The sequence below is a fragment of the Mesocricetus auratus genome, unplaced genomic scaffold (genome assembly GCF_017639785.1).
Source record: "Mesocricetus auratus isolate SY011 unplaced genomic scaffold, BCM_Maur_2.0 Super-Scaffold_100020, whole genome shotgun sequence".
Taxonomy (NCBI): domain Eukaryota; kingdom Metazoa; phylum Chordata; class Mammalia; order Rodentia; family Cricetidae; genus Mesocricetus; species Mesocricetus auratus.
Window position 1 is genome coordinate 25443791 of NW_024429201.1, and position 19913 is coordinate 25463703.

General features: G+C 41.3%; 1 protein-coding gene across 1 annotated transcript in view; it reads left to right on the top strand.

Moving 5' to 3' along the window:
- Jmy (junction mediating and regulatory protein, p53 cofactor) overlaps positions 1-17840 on the top strand; it is a 60259-nt gene extending 42419 nt beyond the window's left edge. The window contains exons 8-11 of the mRNA XM_005065652.4: positions 6106-6201; positions 6977-7577; positions 9241-9551; positions 12503-17840. Coding sequence (XP_005065709.1) covers positions 6106-6201; positions 6977-7577; positions 9241-9548 — 1005 coding nt within the window. The 3' untranslated portion in view covers positions 9549-9551; positions 12503-17840. The remainder of the gene's footprint in view (positions 1-6105; positions 6202-6976; positions 7578-9240; positions 9552-12502) is intronic.
- The last annotated feature ends 2073 nt before the right edge of the window (positions 17841-19913 follow it).

The window sequence follows — 19913 nt, forward strand, 5'->3', positions numbered from 1 at the left end:
TAAAGTGCTTGTTCAGACTCCTTGCTCATCTTTTTGGGTTGTTTGAGTCTGATAGGGTTTCATGTGGAGCATGTGAAGTCCTGTGTAGCTGACCCTCCGCCTCCACCTCCCAGGTACAGGCGTGCACCAGCACTGTTGTTCACTTGGAATTAAGCTTTTCCGGTCTTGTTAAAAGTCCTTTATCAAGTGTCTTTTGCTTAACCTCTCATTCTCTAAACACTCCTTTTCAGAGCTTTTACTTGGAGCAATATCCAAACTCACTGTTGTTGTTGTTTTCTGCTTTGCATTTTACAGTTAGATCTACGACCTGTTGTGAGTTAAATGTCATGGGCTGGCTAAGGTCATTGTTTGCATTCTCTGTTGGCATGTGCATGTCCATGTCCACTTGCTTCAGTTCCGCCGTCCAGCAGACCGTTCCACTGCACCGCTTTTGCCCTTTAGTCAAAGGCCGGAGTTTTTTGTCTCCATGGGTCTGTTTGGAGACTGTTGTATTAATGTATGTGTTTTAACCTCTAGATCAAATTGAGAAGAAGTAATCTATTTTTACTGAGTTTTACTGAATATATACAAGGACTATTTAATTTTCTTATTTCATTTATCAGAGTTTTATTGTTTTCTTCATTTAAATCTTGTAATGTGATAGATTTTTGTCTTTGTGGGGATTAGCAGTGTTTCATATTTAATTTCAAATTCTTGTTGGTGGACTAGGAATTGTTCAGAGCATCTCTGTTCTAATGTTCTACTGTTGTTTTATGTTGGTTTTCTTCTCTGCTTTCTATGTAGTTTTATTTCTTGCCAATGTGTGTAACTATTTCCTTTTCTTGTCTTACGGCGTTAACTTGGATGAGGGGAAACACACCCTTTTCCAGTTAACAGAGAGCTCTAGCTTCGTAGCATGTGAGATGTCATGTCTTCCTAGGCTGCTGAGATAACCATTTATTTTATGTGAGCTACATCTTCCTTGTCATCATCGCACTTCATCTCACTCGCATACAGTGAGTTCTCCAGTTTGCTATATCCATATTTAGTCAACACAAAAATCTTATGAGTTACTGAATATCAAAGATGTTAGCATGACTATTTCTCCCTCCTTGCTTGTTGTAAAGCTTCTTTTCTTTCTTTAGCATCACCAAAGGTCAGTGGACTTGTGTTCATTTCTAGTTCTTTGAGCTAATTTGGTGCAGTTGAACTGAAGCTGCCCCTTATTATCATAATTACACGGGGATCTGTCACTTATCCTTAAACTATATGGCTCTTTCTCTTAGAAGCCAGAAAAAAGCAAATTAATGAATGCCCTTTGTTTTTCACCTTGTCTGTGGGTCAGAAAGTGTTGTGTCTGGTTAGGCAGGGATCAGATGGGGAGTAAGCATGCCCTGCTTATTTGTTCCTGGGTGATTAGCTTCATTACTGACATTCTACTCACAGATTTGTTTATTTGATGTGATTATTCTGGTTTCTGATAAAATGCCAGTATTTTAATGGATTAAGTAATTTATTTGTTGCTTAAAGAATTTATGAAGACAAAGAGAGGTAAAATAAATAAAAAACTACAGGATTCTCAGAGATAATTGTTATCTTAAAAATGAGCAGACATCAGCATTATATAGAATACCTGATGAGACAGAGGAAAACAGTAGCAAAGTAACTCTTTCTAAAACATTTATAGCTCAGGGGAAAGGAGAGTTGTTTTCAGGCATGTTCATTTTGAATTATCTTAAAAATCAAATTCAAGCATACCATCATCTCCCTCCATCTCATAATGCTGTAAGTTTACATTTTTTATGTTGGATCTTAGAACTGCCTTGGATGCATGCAACTTCATTTGTCTCATAAGCCTCAGGTTGTGAGTGCCCAGAGCCTTAGATTACAGTTGTTTATTGTCTCACAAAGCCTGTTTTGAAGTTGAAGTTATCTTTATTGGAATTTCTTGGGTGATATATTATTTCAAATATAACTTTCTAATAGATTAATTTTATTGTTTTAACAGTTTTCCATAGAAACCATGCAAATTAAATATGCAGGTCTAAGGTGGTCTAACATCTAATATTAATTTTAAAAAAATGAGCTGAAGAAAGCACGGTGTTTACTTGCTGAACATTACCACCCCTGACAAATGGTAAACAAGAAAATTGTGATTAGAAAAAAAGTTATTTTTCCCGTTAAAAATATCCCTCACAGAATTATATGGTGATACACAACTATAGTTCTAGGACTTGGCAGACAACGGCAGGGAGGTTACTGAAAAATTGAGGCCAGCATGGACTACACAGAAAGACTGGTTTAAAACCAAGACAACATGGGCCTGGTGGCATATACCTTTAATCTTGGCAGCACTCCGGAAACTGACACATGAGGGGTCCATATTTGAGACCAGGTGTGGCTTCAGGCATGAGAGCCTGGTAAAACTGAAAATGTTGAAAGCTCATACCAGGCTGGGATACAGATGAGTGTCTTGATGAGCCCTCCCCAGAGCAGCTGCTGCTTCTTAGTAGATAGGAATGAACAAAGAGACCCACAGCTGGACAGCAAGGGCCTCTGGGGCACTCAGTCCTCTGTGGCTGTTCTCTTCAGAGCCCCCTCAAAGGTTCTTCCAGATATAACAGGACGGACGCACTTAGGAATGGACAGAGACTGTGGCGGCACTCTCAGACATGCACAGGCTCAAGCCAGGTAGGGTCTCCACTGGGAAGGGGAAGTGGATTTGGGTCCCACCCTAACCAAGAAACCGTCGGCAATTGATACTTCCTGGCAAAGGAAAAGTCATTAATCATTCCCACTGGGTATATCAACCACGCTCTCCATGTTCTGACTATGCCATAGCCAATCCCTATTCTCAGATTCTTTTTCCCCTTTTTTTCTTTTTTTGATTTTGGTTTTTTGAGACAGGGTTTCTGGCTGTTCTGGAACTCACTCTGTAGACCAGGTTGGGCTTGAACTCACAGAGATCCACCTGCCTCTGCCTCCCAAGTGCTGAGATTAAAGGCGTGAACCACTACCACCCTATTCAGATTATTTTATCACAGTGCATTATTGGGCTGGCAAGATGGCTCGGGGAGTAAAAGTGTTTGCCATGAGTCTGATGACTTGAGTTGATGCCTCAGGTCCTACAGTGGAATGAAAGAACTGACTCTAAAGTTATCTTCTGACCTCCACTGGCATTGTGGTTACTGACGTGTACTCCAGGCCTGACATTTAGGGGCTGTGCTCTTAGAGACAGTACTTACCACATTAGGTTTTAGGTTATAAACATTATACTTCTCCAAACAGCCTTGCCACTTCATATCTCTCAAGCCAGATTTAGATGCTAACAGACTTGACTTTGAATATACCAGCTGACAGATCAGCAGCATGATTAGTTCATTCTTCTGAACTCTGTCCATCTGACGGGGAGGGGGGCAGGATGCAGGCTCACAGCGGAATCTCCATTCAGGTCTCTTGGATGATAGTTTTTTCTTAGCCATCTCACCACCAGTGCTGTAGAAAACACTTCTGTAAGCAGAGAGATCTATTCACTGCTCTTCTGCAAGCTTCAGAGTCTGCTCTCTTGGGAATTCATGGCATGTATCTGGATGTAGGAGAATGCAAGCTGACCCCCATATTCTAGGTGGTTGCCAGATGTCCACTAGGCTGGGAAAGTTCCTTCATTGACCAACTTATTGGAGGGTAAACATTTTAGCTGTGGAACAGAAGTATGGAGAGCAGGGGGGCAGTAGGTGGGGTGTAGTCTTAATTCGATGTTCTTAAGCAGTTCTGGACTTTGCTATCCAAGGAAGAAGGTATGTCTGGAGCTTTACAATGTACTTTTTCAGTTTTTAAAGACAGGGTTTTTCTGTGGCTTTGGAGCCTATAGACCAGGCTGGTTTCAAACTCACAGAGATCCACTTGTCTCTGTCTCCCAGGACTGGAATTAAAGGCATGCACCACTACTGTCCAGCTTTATATTTACTTCTATTGTGGAGTTTAAGGCAGTTTTTCTCTTTGTTTTCCTATCTGGAAATCTTGAAGATGATGTAGTGAGTCTGTATCTGAGACTTAGGAAGAGAGGCCTGACTTTTGTATCTAGTAGTAAGTGACTCAGCTAATGTAATTCAAGTGTGCTGTTTTTTAATCATTCATAATTCCTTGTCCCTTGCCATATTCTATAGAACTAATGTTTATCCAAAGGATCTGCCTCACTACCAGATTCCCTAATAATCAAATGAATCTGTCACCTTCCCTTCAATCAAACAGTTAATAAAACACTACTTCAAACTGTTCATCCTCCTGCCAAGAGTGTCATTTAGAGTCATGACGCTGTTTGAAGCTTGCTATACTTGCTATTTGCCTGCACGTTTAAGAACTTTATTCATTCATGGGTTAAACCCACTGTTCTAAAGTTAGTGTCTGTTATCAAAGTTCCTTCTTGCCACATATCTAGGTATCTTAAGTTTGTCCATTCTGCTCCCTAACCCAGACCTCTTTTCTCTTGCTTTCCCAATCTAAAGGGTGGCATTTTATCCTCTGCTTCATTATTGGCCAAATTAGACAACTTGTACTTTTCTTTCTCACCATGGTGATGCTTCAGCGTACAGATCCCATGTTGGTTAAACTTGTGTCCTGCCTCTGTGGAGAAATCCCCACTCTAACTGATCAGAATGCATGCCTGTGAATTCAAGGCCAACCTGAAGTCTGTTGTGAGACCTTGTATCAAAAAACCAGGATTGTGGTTCAGTAAAGCCCTGACCTAGCATGAGATAAAAGAAAAAGGAGGCCAGCCCCACCCTTTTCCTGATGTGTAATGTAGTGTGCAGTTGACTTATAAATCAGTAAATGACTGGAATTAGTTGTTCTTAAACAGACTCTTACTACTTTGGATATTTTAACAGGTTACATGACTTTTTCTAGTGCATGACTTTGAATGTTTCTTGTATAAGTAAGTTTTACCCTTTCTGTGTTTTATGTCTGTGTATAAATTTTGACCATACATCAGATATTAACAGCTGGGTGGTGGCGGCATACTTTAATCCCAGTGGATAGTTACACAGAGAAACCCTGTCTAGGAAAAGAAAAAGATTTAAGTTTATTATAAAGTTTTGATTTAACCTCTTGACAGACTCTGCTTTACGCAGAGTCTGTCTGAATCAGTTGAAAACCTTATTGTGTATAATGTATAAAGTGATACATGATCATCATAGGAGAATAAATTAATTGTTGCTACTTTGAGCAAGACGCCTTATTCGTGACTCTGAAAGAACTATTAGAATTTTACAGAGTGTTGGGACCAGTGCATCGGGCTGTGGAAAGGAAAGCAACTGCTGCTGCCCTGCTTTCTCACAGCCCCCTTTCCAGTCAGTATGCTGTGCATTTGGATGTGAGCATACCAGAAAACTTCTATGTGGTCATTCGTGTCTCTCAGGCGCTAAGATTCAGTTTTAGAATTAAGCAAGTTCATTGCTTATCAGCAGTCATCTGCTGCTTACTTCTTTATTTCCAAATATATTTTGTTCCTTTTGGAGTGGTTAAGGTTTCATTAAGGTACTGTTTAAGGAAAGTGCTCTGATATTTTCTTAATTCTTGCATGTTTGTGGAATGTTTTCTTGTTAGTTTTCTGATAGACTAGACTGGCCTTGTTCACAAGAATCTCTCTGTCTTGGCTTCTCAAGTCTTGTAGTTAATGTATCTCCCCATGCCTTGGCTGTGTGTGGGGTGGGGAGGATGTACACATGCACACGGGAGCTGTCTTGGATGCTGGAGGTCAGTGTCAGTTGTCCTTCTCAGCCACTCTCACTCCACCTGTCTGTGACCTAGCAGTTCACTGGCTTGGCTAGACTAGCTGGCTGGCCAGCAGGCTCCAGGAACATGGTTTTTGCATGGCTTCTCAGGGCTCGTGGTTTGCAATATGAACTCTGCTGACTAAGCCATCTCTGCAGTCCCACAGCTCCTTTTTTTTCTTTCTTCCTTTCTTTCGGTTTGGTTTGGTTTGTTTGTTTTGACATAAGGTCTCTGTACATAGCCCTGCTGTCCTGGAACTCACTCTGTAGACCAGGCTGGCCACAGATTCAGAGACCCTCCTGCCTCTGCCTCCCAAGTGCTGGAATCAAAGGTGCGTTTGTTTTGTTTTACCAGAAGAGAGAAAAATTACATGATGAAGAGGAAAGAAAAAGTGCCTGGGTTAGCCAAGAGAGACAGAGGACCTTGGATAGACTTCGGACATTTAAGCAGGTAATAGAAACACACTCTTTTGATTGGTTTTCATTGCTTTTCAGAGAGAGCCACTCTATTAGAAGATTTCAGTTTAGAATGTAGTCCATCCATAGGTGGTTCCCTTTCCTGTGACTGAGTCAAACAGTAATATTCTTTTGACCCCTGGTGTACAACTTCAGGAGTATAAACAATGGACAAAGTGTCAAGAAAGCCTGAATTGTATTTAATCAAAAAAACTTCAGTGCACTCTCCCCCTTCTATCATGATATCATTATCAGGCATTTTTTAAAAGTGCCTTGCAACCCCCCCCCACCTTTTTTTTAAAGGTTTCAGCTTTTTTTATATATATAAGAATTTGAAAATAAACAGTAATAGTTTCTTGGCTTCCAAGTACTAGTCATATATAGATAGAGACTGTCTTGAGTTTTATATACTGTTTTTTCCATTGAAGAGTTAAAGTTATGTAGCTGGTTTTCTTTTTTGCTTATGAGATTATATATATATCTTGCCTTGGCTAGACTAGAATGTATGTAGACCAGGCTGGCCTCAAATTCATAGTTATCCGCCTGTCTCTGGGATTAAAGGCAAGTGCACCCTAGTGCCCTACACATGATGTTTTTAAGCAATTGGCTTAATTGGGTAAGAGGGAACAGGATTTATTATCTGATAGCAGATGATAATTGTTTGAAAGGTACTGAAAGTTTAGGCATTGTGTTAAAAGAGCAGAATCAGTAAGCATTGGTTGGCAGTTATTTTAATATAACATACTTACACAATAACTCTGGTATTTCAGAGGTACCCTGGGCAGGTCACCCTTAAATCAACCAGACTAAGAGCAGCTCATGGCAGAAGAAGAAGTCCAGCGAGTCCCGTGCCCTGTGACCAGCAGTGTGCCTCTCTAGCAGGAGAGCCGCAAGGAGAGGAGGAGAAGGCTGAGGTTGGGGAAGGAAGAAGCCAGCATGAGTCTTCAGAGGCGGCGGAGCCCCGGAGCCTTGCCCATCCTGAAGGCTCTTCATCAGGACAACTTGAAGCCACTTCATTACCTCCCAGTGCCGTTACCTCTGGACTGCCTCCCCCGCCATCACTTCCCCCTTTGACCAGTAATGACCTCAAACCGTGTCCTGCTACAGTGGATCCACTTCCACCCCCTCTTCCTCCGCCCCCGCCCCCACCCCCACCCCCGCCCCCGCCCCCACCTCTGCCTGTTGCAAGGGACAATGGTGCCACCACCACTTCAGAGACACTGGAGAAAGACGCACTTAGAAAGGAGGGCAGCGAGAAGAGGATCCCAAAGTCAGCCAGCGCCCCGTCAGCACAGCTCTTTGACAGCAGCCAGCTGGTCAGCGCCCGGAAGAAGCTCCGGAAGACTGCTGAAGGGTTACAGAGGAGGAGAGGTGAGTGGACAGGACCTCTCTGACTCTGGTGTAAAGTGAAGCCCGGGGAAGGAGCTTTGCATTGAATTCTGTGTTGCAAAGCCTTAGAGACTGTTTTTGAACGTGATTGATAGCAAACAGGCACTCAAGGTCACAGCAGAGAATTCTTATCGTCTCACTGCACGTGCTTGCAAATGTTTACCTTCTCCTGAGCTGTTAGGCATGTTGTTAAAATATCCAAGTGACATTTGGCCTGTTTGTTAGGTAGTACTTTTTGTGTTAGGAAAAACAACTCTGATTTTTTTAAACTTGAATGGTAAACTGTGCCTGACTGGAGAGTCTAGCATAGTGGTGGAGCTCATATGCTATTGATGATGGTGGTGATGATTATATCATATATAAAAAAGGGTATGAAGCCATTAACAAGATCACAGTTTAATATTGAACACTTAAGAGTGTTCTTACAGTTTTTGGTTGTGAGCCTAGCCTTTATTGGCTGAGCCATCTTTCCAGCCCTAATATTGAAGACTTAAGAATTCTTATATAAAAAGACAAGAGCAGGAGGTTATGTGTAATTTATCACATGTCCAATATACCTCAGTAAAGTCATTTCTAAAAATAACACATTTTTTTGCCTTTGAGGAATTTTCAGTTTGCATGGGGCAAATAATACACTACACTACACACACAAATAGATAAGACACACACACACACACTGTAATCTTGGTTCATTGTTGCTGTGCTTTTTCATTTAGTTACTTCACATATGAGATATTTTACAAGATATTCTCAGATTAATATGTAATATGCTCTGTATTATTTGCCCCATGCAACAATGAACCAAGAGTAAAGTGTGTGTGTGTGTGTGTGTGTAGCCACAGTCAATTTGAGTATCTTCCTCAACTGCTCTCTGCCTTACTTTTTGAGACAAGGTCTCACTGAACCTGGAGCTTACCATTTCAGCTAGACTAGCTAACCAGTAACCCCACTTCAATACCTCAGGCACCACTTGTCACCATGCACTTCCCAGGGATGTACCACTGCGTCTAGCTTTTATATGAATGTTGAGAATCTGAACTCAGATCCTCCTCTCAACAACAGCAAAGATGCTACCCACTGAGGTGTCTTCCAGCTCCATTAAAAAACAGAACAAACAAAAACAGGGCGGTGGTGATTCATGCCTTTAATCCCAGCACTCAGGAGGCAGAGGCAGGTGGATCTCTGTGAGTTTAAGGCCAGCCTGGGCCGGGTGTTGGTGGCGCATGCCTTTAATCCCAGCACTTGGGAGGCAGAGGCAGGCGGATCACTGTGAGTTCGAGACCAGCCTGGTCTACTGAGCGAGTTCCAGGACAGCCTCCAAAGCCACAGAGAAACCCTGTCTTGAAAAAAACCAAAAGAAAAAAAAAAGAAAAAAAAAAAAGGCCAGCCTGATCTACAGAGCAAGTTGCAAGTTCCAGGACAGCCAGGGATACACACAGAGAAGCTCTGTCTTGAAAACGAATTGATTAATTGACTAATTAAATATAACCAATCATTACCTTACTTTGGGTTGGTGGTGGATGCAATATGGGGGTCCTTTGGGAATCTATCATATCAAGACCATTTCCCAGCTTTATCGGAGGTCACAACGTTTGATGTTAAACACAATCATCCTAACTCTGATTGTTTATTTTGTTTTCCAAAGTGAGTTCACCCATGGATGAAGTGTTAGCATCTTTGAAGCGTGGTAGTTTTCATCTGAAAAAGGTTGAACAGCGGACTCTGCCTCCTTTTCCTGATGAAGATGATAGTAATAATATCTTGGCACAGATAAGGAAAGGGGTGAAATTGAAGAAGGTTCAGAAGGAGGTTTTGAGAGAATCCTTCACACTCCTGCCTGACACAGACCCTCTGACGCGGAGCATCCATGAAGCACTAAGAAGAATTAAAGAAGCATCCCCAGAGTCGGAGGAGGAGGATGAAGCTTTACCTTGCACAGACTGGGAGAACTAGCAGGTAAACGACCTGCTGTCTTTGGTAGCACAAGCCAGCTATCCAGCTTCTACGTTGGCCGATGAGCTCCAGCGTATCTTCTTGTCTGTGGCCTGTTCATTATGTGGCTCAGATAACGTCAATTCCAGGTTTTAACTACAAAGCATTGTTTTATTTCCACCTGGATATTTGATTTGCTTAGTGTAATCATATAGTGATATTGATGGTATGTTTCTAGAGGCACATTCTGTATCAGTGGTTTGTTTTTATCAATGCTTGGTTACTGTATGTACCTTTTAGAGTAGGGTCTGTCTGTATCCAGGCTGCTCTGGAACTCTGTGTGACTCTCTTGCCTCGTGGTGGCCATCACACCTGGCCAGGAAAGTGTTTTGTTCTTTATTTCTGATTTTGTGTGTACGTGTGTGTCTGCATCAGGTTTGTGTACATGGATGCGGTACCCACAAGAGACCAGAAAAGAGCATTGGATCCTTTTTCAGGCAGTTGTGAGCCTGAACACATGTCCTAGGAACTCATTTCAGGGCCTCTTGCAGAGTGCCAGGAGCACTTAATCACTAAGCCTTTCTCCAGCCCCAGAAGGCTTTCAAAGGCAGTGGCCACGGAAATGCTGTATGATTGGTTGTTTTCAATCTTGCTTATTAAAAATATCTGCAGTGTAGTTATATTCCAAGTAAAGAGACAGTCTTATTTTTATCTTCACCAGAAAAGCCTTTTTAACTGAACTACTTAAATTAGGCATATTGAAATTTGATCCTTTCTCCTTTCTTAACTGCTTATAATTATTACATGGCTTTCTAAATACTGAAAACTATTCAGTCAAACCACTGTTCCTTTGTTGTCATAATAAACATAGTTACATTTATAAATACAAGTTATAATCATCTTGAGTCCTCTGCACGATAAGATTGTATTTGGTTATACATATACATCCTGATACTTGAAGTCTGCTGCTTGCTTGCTTCTCTCCTTATTTTGTTTTTAAGATGGGCCACGCCATGTAGCTTTAGCTGGTCTGGCACTTGCCTCTGTCTCCCTGAGTGCTGGAATTAAAGGTGTGTGCCACCAAGCCCTCTGCTGCTTTTAAATCGCAGAAGTTACACTATGTTAAAAGAATAAAGCAGTTGTGGCATATGCTGTAAGTTATATAGTTAAAGGATTGGCAGTGGGTTCAGCTAAAATAAGATAATATGTGCAAAATGTAACATGTTCTGATTTCTGATAGACTCCGTGGTATTTATTCAGACAGAAAGACTTAACTAGACTTGGTTGTGCAGTTCTGCAATAAATACCCAGGCAATGTTCAGTATGTGGAGGCAGAAGGACCATGAATTTGAAGCCAGCTACGATTACATATTAAAACAAAAAAGCAAACCCCAAGAGGGAATACTCTTTCTAAAGGGGATATATGCAAGATAGGTTTTTTTTTAAAGCCAGGTATGGTGGCACACATCTTTAATCCTAGCACTCAGAGGCAGAGGCAGGAGGATCTCTGTGAGTTCAGTTGAGCTTGGTCCACAGAGTGATCTCCAGGACAGCCAGACTCTGTCTCAAGGAAGTGGAAGATAACTTATTTTTAAGTGATTTTCTAGCATGGACATATCCAGGATATATCTTTGAATGGGAAGGTATACAGTGATCCTGACTATATAGGATCTTAAGAATAGCCTAAGTTATTTACTAAGTGTGGATTCCTGTCTTTGACTCCAGTCTAACTAAATGGATTTTTTTTTTTTTTTTTTTTTTTTGGTTTTTTGAGACAGGGTTTCTCTGTATTGTTTTGGAGACTGCCCTGGAACTCGCTCGGTAGACCAGGCTGGCCTCGAACTCACAGAGATCCGCCTGCCTCTGCCTCCTGAGTGCTGGGATTAAAGGCGTGCGCCACCAATGCCCGGCCTAAATGGATATTTAATGTATCTGCTAAGCACAATGAAATGTGACCAAGTCAAATAGAGCATTACTACTAAAGCACTTCTGCCTTTTCCTCTTGGACCCAGGAAAGGAGGAAATGCTGTCAGGTCCCTCTGCATCAATGTCTGTCTCAAGCTTCACAAGGTTTCTACCACCTTCTCTATAGTACATTGTCGTGTGTTATCTAACCTTTGATTCAGCCACTGTGGGTTCTGACTGGTGTTCTCTGTTGTTGCAGTTCCTCTTAATTACTTTATAGGGAAACCCTGGCATTTATTTCCTTAGAGAAATGTAGAGGAAGATAAGTATCAGTATTTCTAACTAATGGGCTAATATTCAGAGACTCAATTGTCTTTCACAGTAGATGCTTCCAGATCATTTCCCTCCTTACAGCTCTTGCTCCTGCTGAATTGCCTCCTGCTGAGCTACCCCCTGCCTGCCCCATTTTTTCCAAGACAAGGTTTCTCTGTGTAGCTTTGGAGCCCTGTAGATCAGGCTGGCCTTGAACTCACAGAGATCCCCCTGCCTCTGCCTCCTGCATGCTGGAACTAAAGATACCACCACCACCTGTCAGTAGTTTCTCTTGCCATTTAACCCTGTATCTCACCCACTCACTGCTGATTGGATAACTCCACAACTATATTTGTATGAAATGAATTTTGTTTTTACCTCTTAAAATATAGACATCGCTGGGCTGAAGAGATGGCTCATTGGTTAAGAGCACTGTACACTCTTCCAGAGGCCTTATGTACAAGTTCCAGTATCTCCATGGCAGCAGTCACAGGGGATCTGCTGCCCTCTTCTGGCCCCCACAGGCACTGCAGGCGCATGGTGCATACATTCTCAGGCACTCATACACACAAAATAAAACTAAATAATAAAAATTATAGACATTTTTGAAGGAAATCCTATACCATTAATTGTATAGGTGATTATTACAAGAAAAAAAGTAATTGCAGATATTTTAAAAGCTATGAGGAAACAAACATATACCCTACCTTTAAGAGGCATATTGTCCTAACACATTGTGTCATTTTGTTTACTAACAGGTGACTTAACAGAAAGAAGAAAATTCCCGTGAATGAAGACTGGGTCTGATTCTTTTTGGGGAAAAGTTTAAGCTCTTGGTCCCATATTGGATTCCATTAGACCCTGAGTATATTGGCAAAGTGATGTGGAAACAAGGAGGCGCAATCGGAGGACATTACTGTTGAGTCGCTCTCACTGGTAGTGCTGACGTCAGTTTTATATGTGCAATGCTCCTGACTGCCGTGAGAAGGCTTCCTGAAGACGCCTGTCTAACACACCTTCCCTTCCCGTCTGCCCATCCGTGATCTCACAGTGGCCAGTCACACTAGGGGTCACTATGAACTAGAAGAACACTGGGTTGGCAGAGTTGTACTCTGTGAGCTACTTTGGGATTCATCTTTCAGTGAACTGAGAAGATACTTGCTGAAGCAGCTGCTCCCACGTCAGCTTCTAGAATAGAGTGACATGCTACAGAGGACACTTGTCATAGCACTTACAGTCAGGAATTAAAAGGAAACAACATGGAATACACTTAAGATTTCCACATTTTCCATCTCCAGAGATGTTCAGTATCTGAGAAGCTAATGGAGATAAACCCATTAATGTGTGCACCAAACATTTTTTAGAGGCCATCGTCTTACATTTTGTAAGAGTTTGAAGTTAAAATTTCCATGCCTTTAAAATAGTGTTTCATAATTCTAAATTTAGAATAGTTTGAATTTTATGTGCACCGTTTATGAGAAACAATGCTTCATAGTTTGATAATGTTTCAAATTATTTTTAGTCTTTTTGTTTGAACTACTGCTTGATTACTATAACTCATGACTTTCCTATTGAATCAAAATGAGGATTCAACAGTAGGGATACAGATTTACGACTCTTTACATCATGCACCAGTTTTAAGTTTTTATTGTTGTGCTCCATGGTGAAGAGCCTGTGCTCAGTAAAGGTCCACAAGACAGCCATTCCCAAAAGCTTCCCACTGGCATTCACTATTTTCTTAGGATTTGGATGGGCTTTAGGGGAGCACTTGTTGCTGTCACTAAATCTTTAAACTTAGATACTTAGGTCGAGTGCTGACTTAGGTGTATCTTAAAGGGTTCATTTATGAGTGGAGCTGGCATGCTTGTCAGTGGGATTGTGTGGACATGCATGAGGGGAGATGGCTGGGCCGCTTTCAGCACATTGCAGTGTGTGCTGATGATGAAGATAGATCTTGGCTTTATATGGAGGAATTAAAATACCAAAAAGGACTTCATCCCTAGAGAGTTCTTCCCCAGCTTAGCCCAGAAACCATCCTCGAGTGAAAGCACCTCATGTCCACCACTGGTTTCCTCTAGGAACACAGCTACTTTTCTTGTCATTTTTAAGAGATATTTTTCTTTAAATTAATTATGGGGAAAAAAGTCTGTCGATGGGTTAAAGTAAACCAAATCTTTGCACTTAAGTATCCGTACCATCTTTATTGATGAGACTGTCAGCTTTTGTAGCATTTTATTTATATATTGGTTTCAGTCCTAGCACAATTCCCATATCTTCTCTGGGACAATTAAAACAGCCCTGATATACAAACCTCACCCCAAGATGATAATGTGGGTCCTGTATACCCCAGTAAAGCATCAGCATGTGTTGAACCCCAAGAGTCATTAGCTAGATAAAAAAAATTAGAAAAGTTGCACAGTTCACAAGCTTCCTAAAAATTGCCCATCACTTATACACTTCCAATATTAAAGATCCACGTATCAGTGTTATATTCATCCTGTGTTTTTATTTATTTACTTTTGAGACCAGGTCTTGTTCCGGAGCCCTTGCCGTGCAGACTGGATTTGCAGCCGCCTCCTGCCTTTTCCCTCTCCAGTGCTGGGATTGAGCTGGTGTCAAGGTGCCTGGCTCCATTTTTTCCTGTCTTTAAAGATTCTTTTTTTTTTTTTTTTAATTATGTATGTTTCCAGAGGCTCTTGCCTGGAGCTAGATTTACAGATCCCTCACATGGGTGCTGGGAATCACACTTAAGTCCTCTGAAGGAGCCATTCATGCTCCTAACCCTTGAGCTATTTCTCCAGCCCATTTTTCTTTTAAACTTTAGGAAAATATGACATATAATGTTCAATTAGCAGTAGCCATTGTGTTGTAATCAGTCTTAGCACCAAACTCCTGGCCTTTTTAGATGGGGACCACAGCAGCTCTTGGCTCACCTGTCATAGCTCTCCAGGAATGACTTTATTCTTGACAATCCCCGGCTAGAGCACCGGGACCCTTCAGCCCATTTTCAAGCAAATGGTTTTCTCCCAGCATGCTGGCTTTCCTGCCTCAAGATTCTAGTTCTTGTACTGGAATGTGGCTCAGGAGTACGGTTCAAGGCTTATGTTCCATCTGTAGCATTGCCTCCTAACCCCCAAGAAAATACTTCTACTTGATAAAATCACACCCCATTGGAGTTATCCACAATAATTTAAAATTAGTATACAGGTATTCAATAAATCACTAGATTCAGAGCCCCAGAAAAATAGCAATAAGTATGGTTTTTTGTTTGTTTGTTTGTTTGTTTTCCTCTTCTATTTTAGTTCCCTAGACAATAAAACAAGGACCTTTGGCTTAATATTGGAAGAAGTCAGTAGACCAGAAGTGATGAGCTCTGGCCTTCATAGTACAGCCATATGTTTAGTTATCATGGCACTCACAGTCAATGCTTCTACAGTTACCCCTACTGTGTCATTCAGTATCCACAGACCCTGCTTGTTTGTGCTGTTCCCAAATACTGTATATTGAAGACAGGAAACAAGTAGATGACTTGGGGATGCTTAACTTAGTGTTATCATTCATATTGGAATGTCAATTTCAAATATTCAAATACAACCGAAATTGTTTAATAGCCAATGTAATATGTATACAGAAAGGTATCTCTGATGATTTAAAGTCCTAATTGTATTTTAGCAGTAAGAAATTGCTGGAGAACGAGGACTTTAGGAGATAAGCAATGACCTTATTTCAGGATTGCTTTACAGGGGGTATGGAGTTCAGAAAAACAATCATTCCTTAGCTGTTCATTGCACTTAAACTTTTTTTCCCTGAGACAGACAGTAGCCCTGACTGTCCTGGAACTCACTCTGCAGAACCAGGCTGGCATTGAACTCAGAGATCCACCTCCCTCTGCTTCTTTGAGTACTGGGACTATAGATTTGCACCATGACACGTCATACCAATTTCATTTTTAAAAAAGACACTGGTGTGGTGGCCTTTTTTGTAATGAACACTCACTAGTCTACCATGTGTTTGGAGGTTTCTTTTCTACAAATCTGAATGTAGAACGATACTTGGTACCACAGTATGTCCTAAATTGTACAATGTATCATAGACACCCCACACTAAGAATTTGAAGTCCAGTAGGATGCAGCCTCACAGGCAGCATCCATGTTGCACAGACACACACATTGATGCAGTTGCATTCTCTATACTCCCTGAGACTTCTTTTTGGGACTCATTCACAGGATGCATTTGTATTTATTTAAATCAGTGCTTTTAGTCTAGCTTTGTAATATGCTCATCACCAGAAACCAATCTGCATAGTGACTTTGGGTCTTTAGCAGACCTGTCAGGGAGTTTTGAGGTTATATTTTTACCAGGTAAAAGAGAATAACTAAGAAATTCTGACCAACTGCAGAACATTGCAGACAGCTGCAGATAGCTTAAGACAGCCATTTGACGGGAAGTGGAGACTTTAGCTTTTGTTCATTTTTGCACTGAATATAAATGATTATATAATACTAAATGTGCATATTGAACACTTTACTTGTGCGTGGCAATGCCAGTGACCATCGAGACTTGTTTTAGGTGGAAGGGAAGGGTGAGGGAGTAGAAGCACCTTACTCTTGAGCATATAACATTATGTCTTCTACTGAACACCCATAGTCATGCCTGAACTTCCCTTTTTTGTTAAAGCACATTAAAATTCTGCCTAATTGCTTTGGAAAGTGAAGCAATGATATTTTTTATCCTATAAATATAATGTAACTTAAAAAGTTTTCATACAAAATGAGTTTATATCCTTGTCTAATCTGTCATGTATTTAAACAGAGGCTTTTAACAGTGGGAGGCACAGAGAGCGAGAGAGAATGTGTGTCTACTAAATGTTCCTTGAGTTATGTTAAAGATGCTATTATTTTAAATTTTCATTTTGCCCACAGCAAACACACAAGTTGGCATTTGTAGAACTGAATTCCCGAATTTAGAAACGTCCCCTCTCTTCAAAGCACATTTACAGGGTTACTCCAAGGTGCAGGTACAGCAAATACCTCTGAGTTGATATGCTAAGCATTTGTGATTGCTGTTTCACACAGACCCTAAAGCAATCATTTGTTTTGAGAGGAAGAGGAAGTTTCATTTCTTTTTTGTTTGTTTTTGTAGATTCAGTTACAGTTAAGAGTGACTCAGTTTGGGGCATTGAAAATATGTAGGAAAAACATTGAGAAATTTAAAAGCAAAAGTGTGTGTTAGAGTTGAGTTTTAACAGGAGAAAACATTTTTACTTGCATGTCGTATAGTCAACTATCAAAGGGTGTATGTGTTGCTTTAGGTTTCTCCATGCAAATTCCATTGTCTTTACTACAAAGTCTTCACAATTACCAGTGGTATTCCCTTCATTTGTGTGATGTTACAAAGGTTGGACAGTGTATCCCATAATAGTAACATCGATGTCTTTGACACAGTCCCCACTGCCTTGTTGAATCTCTCTCTGTATTGTATGCATCGCCAAGTGTGAAACCATAATATGTAGTTTATTGAGAAATGGAAGGCCACAGGTCATTTTGCATGAGTACAGCCCGCTGGGGCTAAAGAAACTGACCCTTTTTCCTTTTACCTGTTTTAGGTAAATGAAAATTACAATGACAAACTGACTCACCACTATTAGCTTTGTGCAATGTTATAAAGGCAGAAGCAAAACACTAGTGCACTGTGCTTGGCTTTACAGGATGGCTTTCCCACCATTACATTAAGTGGATTGTCTGCATCATACTGTAAATGCCATTTCTTGCAAATTTATATACTTAAATATGCTCAGTTAACATTCTAAAGTATTAAAAATACAAAGAAAATACTAAGCAGGCATTTATAGCAATACTATGAAATCAACAATAATTGTTTTGACTATTGCCTTTGCTCTTTAGTGCAATCTTTCTGCATTGTAATTGTTGTGTTGCTTTCTTTTTTTACATTTCACATTCCTGACTTCAGAATTAACTACTTGCTCACCCAAAATTGCACTCACCTTTCTCTTATTGTACATGCAATGTAACACACAGTTTTGGTGCTTAACAATATTCTTTTTTCTTTAATAAAGGATATTTATTTGAATTATAACTTAATTTTGTTTGCTTTAAATACATTGTTGGTATTTTCATTTCAAAAAGGAGCATACCAATATTGCACATTTTTAATAGTATGTGTTATCTTAGTTACTTCCTACTGTGACTAAATACCTTGACAAGAGGCAACAGGGAGAAAATTATTTTGACTTAAGAGTTCAGGGAAAGCCGGGCGGTGGTGGCGCACGCCTTTAATCCCAGCACTCGGGAGGCAGAGGCAGGCAGATCTCTGTGAGTTCGAGGCCGGGCTGGACCGACAGCCTCCGAAGCAATACAGAGAAACCCTGTCTCGTAAAGCAAAAAAAAAAAAAAAAAGAGTTCAGGGAAGTTTATGTTCATGGCAGCCATGGTGAGGAAACAGGATCCTGTGTTCAGCTTGGTTTCTCCTTTCGTTCAGTCCCGGTAACCAGGGGATGATGTCCCCACGTTTACAGCAGGTCCACCTCTACTAAACCTTCCTGACAATAGGTATTCCCAGCACTGTTGATTGAAGATTAACCATCATGGTTGATGTAGACCCTGACCCATAGGTAATCCATGCCAAACAGCGTCTCTGAATGAATGCTGCTGCTTCCATGGCAGCTTTACTTGAGCTGTTTATTGTATGTGCTGTTTGTATATATATGTACAAGGCTTCAATGTGTTTTCCAAAACTGGGAGGTCTTTTAATGCCTTCATTTCATGAGTTTGTTCATGATTATCTAAATAGAGAGAAAGTGCCTGCAGACACCAGCCGGTTTCTGCCAGTCTAGTTTAATGGGGTGAACGGGTGGAAAGGTACTCAATCCCCAGGGCACGGGACTCACTGGCAGCAGATGTTGTGTGTAAGTGAATGAAGATAGGAGTCTGAGGCAGAAGAGGAGAGTCTGGCTGCCTGGATCAGCTTTGTCCGGTTAGCAGCGGCTCCCTATAAACGGACCTCTTCACACTAAAAGATCCAGACCTCTGATAGGCCAGCTTTTCCAGCCATTCACATTCCTTTCTCCATTATTTGCTCTCCCACAGGCCGGGCTGCAACCCCCTTTTCAGACACAGGTTAGCTTCTGTTCACACACAGGGCTTAGCTCTATGATCTCTGAGTCTGGATATAACTCTGCAACTCCCTAAAACTGTCAAAGGAGGCAGCCATGCTGTTCTGTGCCTCTATCTGTATTCACATAATTTTTGTTTTATTATTTGTGTGTGTGTTTGTGTGTGTGTTTGTGTGTGTGTGTGTGTGTGTGTGTGTGTGTGTGTACACCACCAGTATAGGGGTCCTACTGGTTCACAGAAGAGCAGTTGCTTTATCAGCAATTTGATGGTTCCACCGGATGCACTGTACAGCTCAGTCTTGTGTACCCACCTGGACACCCCAGAGAAGGCCAGTCCTCTCCCCTCCCAGTGTCCCACAGTGGGATCTGGACACCCACATCAGATCTACCTGTGTTATCCACAATGCCTCCTGGCATCAGAAGACAACCTTTCAGCATCAGGAAACTGATCTTGCTCCTTTTGCCAGGCTGATTTCCACTTCTTGAAGTCTTCCTCCTCAGGTTCCCACCCTGATTCCTAAGCTAAGCTGTAGATCATCTGCAACAGGGCACTCACCAGGTTACCACAAGTGCAGATACCCTAACTCCAGCCTGAATCCTAGGCCCATGTCCCCTGCAGTGTTACCTGAGTGGCCTGCAAAGGGAGTAGCCCACCAGTCCTGACAGCCCATGCCGTCTGGGGAGGGCAGAGCTAAGCTGCACCAGGCAATTACAAAGGCCTCATTTACTCCCTATCCGTGACTGATTCACTGCAAGAATTTGATTCTCCTTCAATCAAGAATGTGCTGGCATGAAATATAAAATACTTATTTCAATAGCCACCAAGAAGAAGAAAACGTATGGAGAAAAGCATTAACAATGGAGCAACATTTCTGACTTAGAGACTGCTTCTACCCAAAAAGTAGTTTTGTTCTATTTCTGTACATGTAAATCTGAATGGAAATTTAACACCACCATTTCTACCATGCAAAGGGCTTTTATAATTGCTGCCACGTTCTTCAATAGTCTAAGTCCTCACTGATCCACAGGCTGAGGTG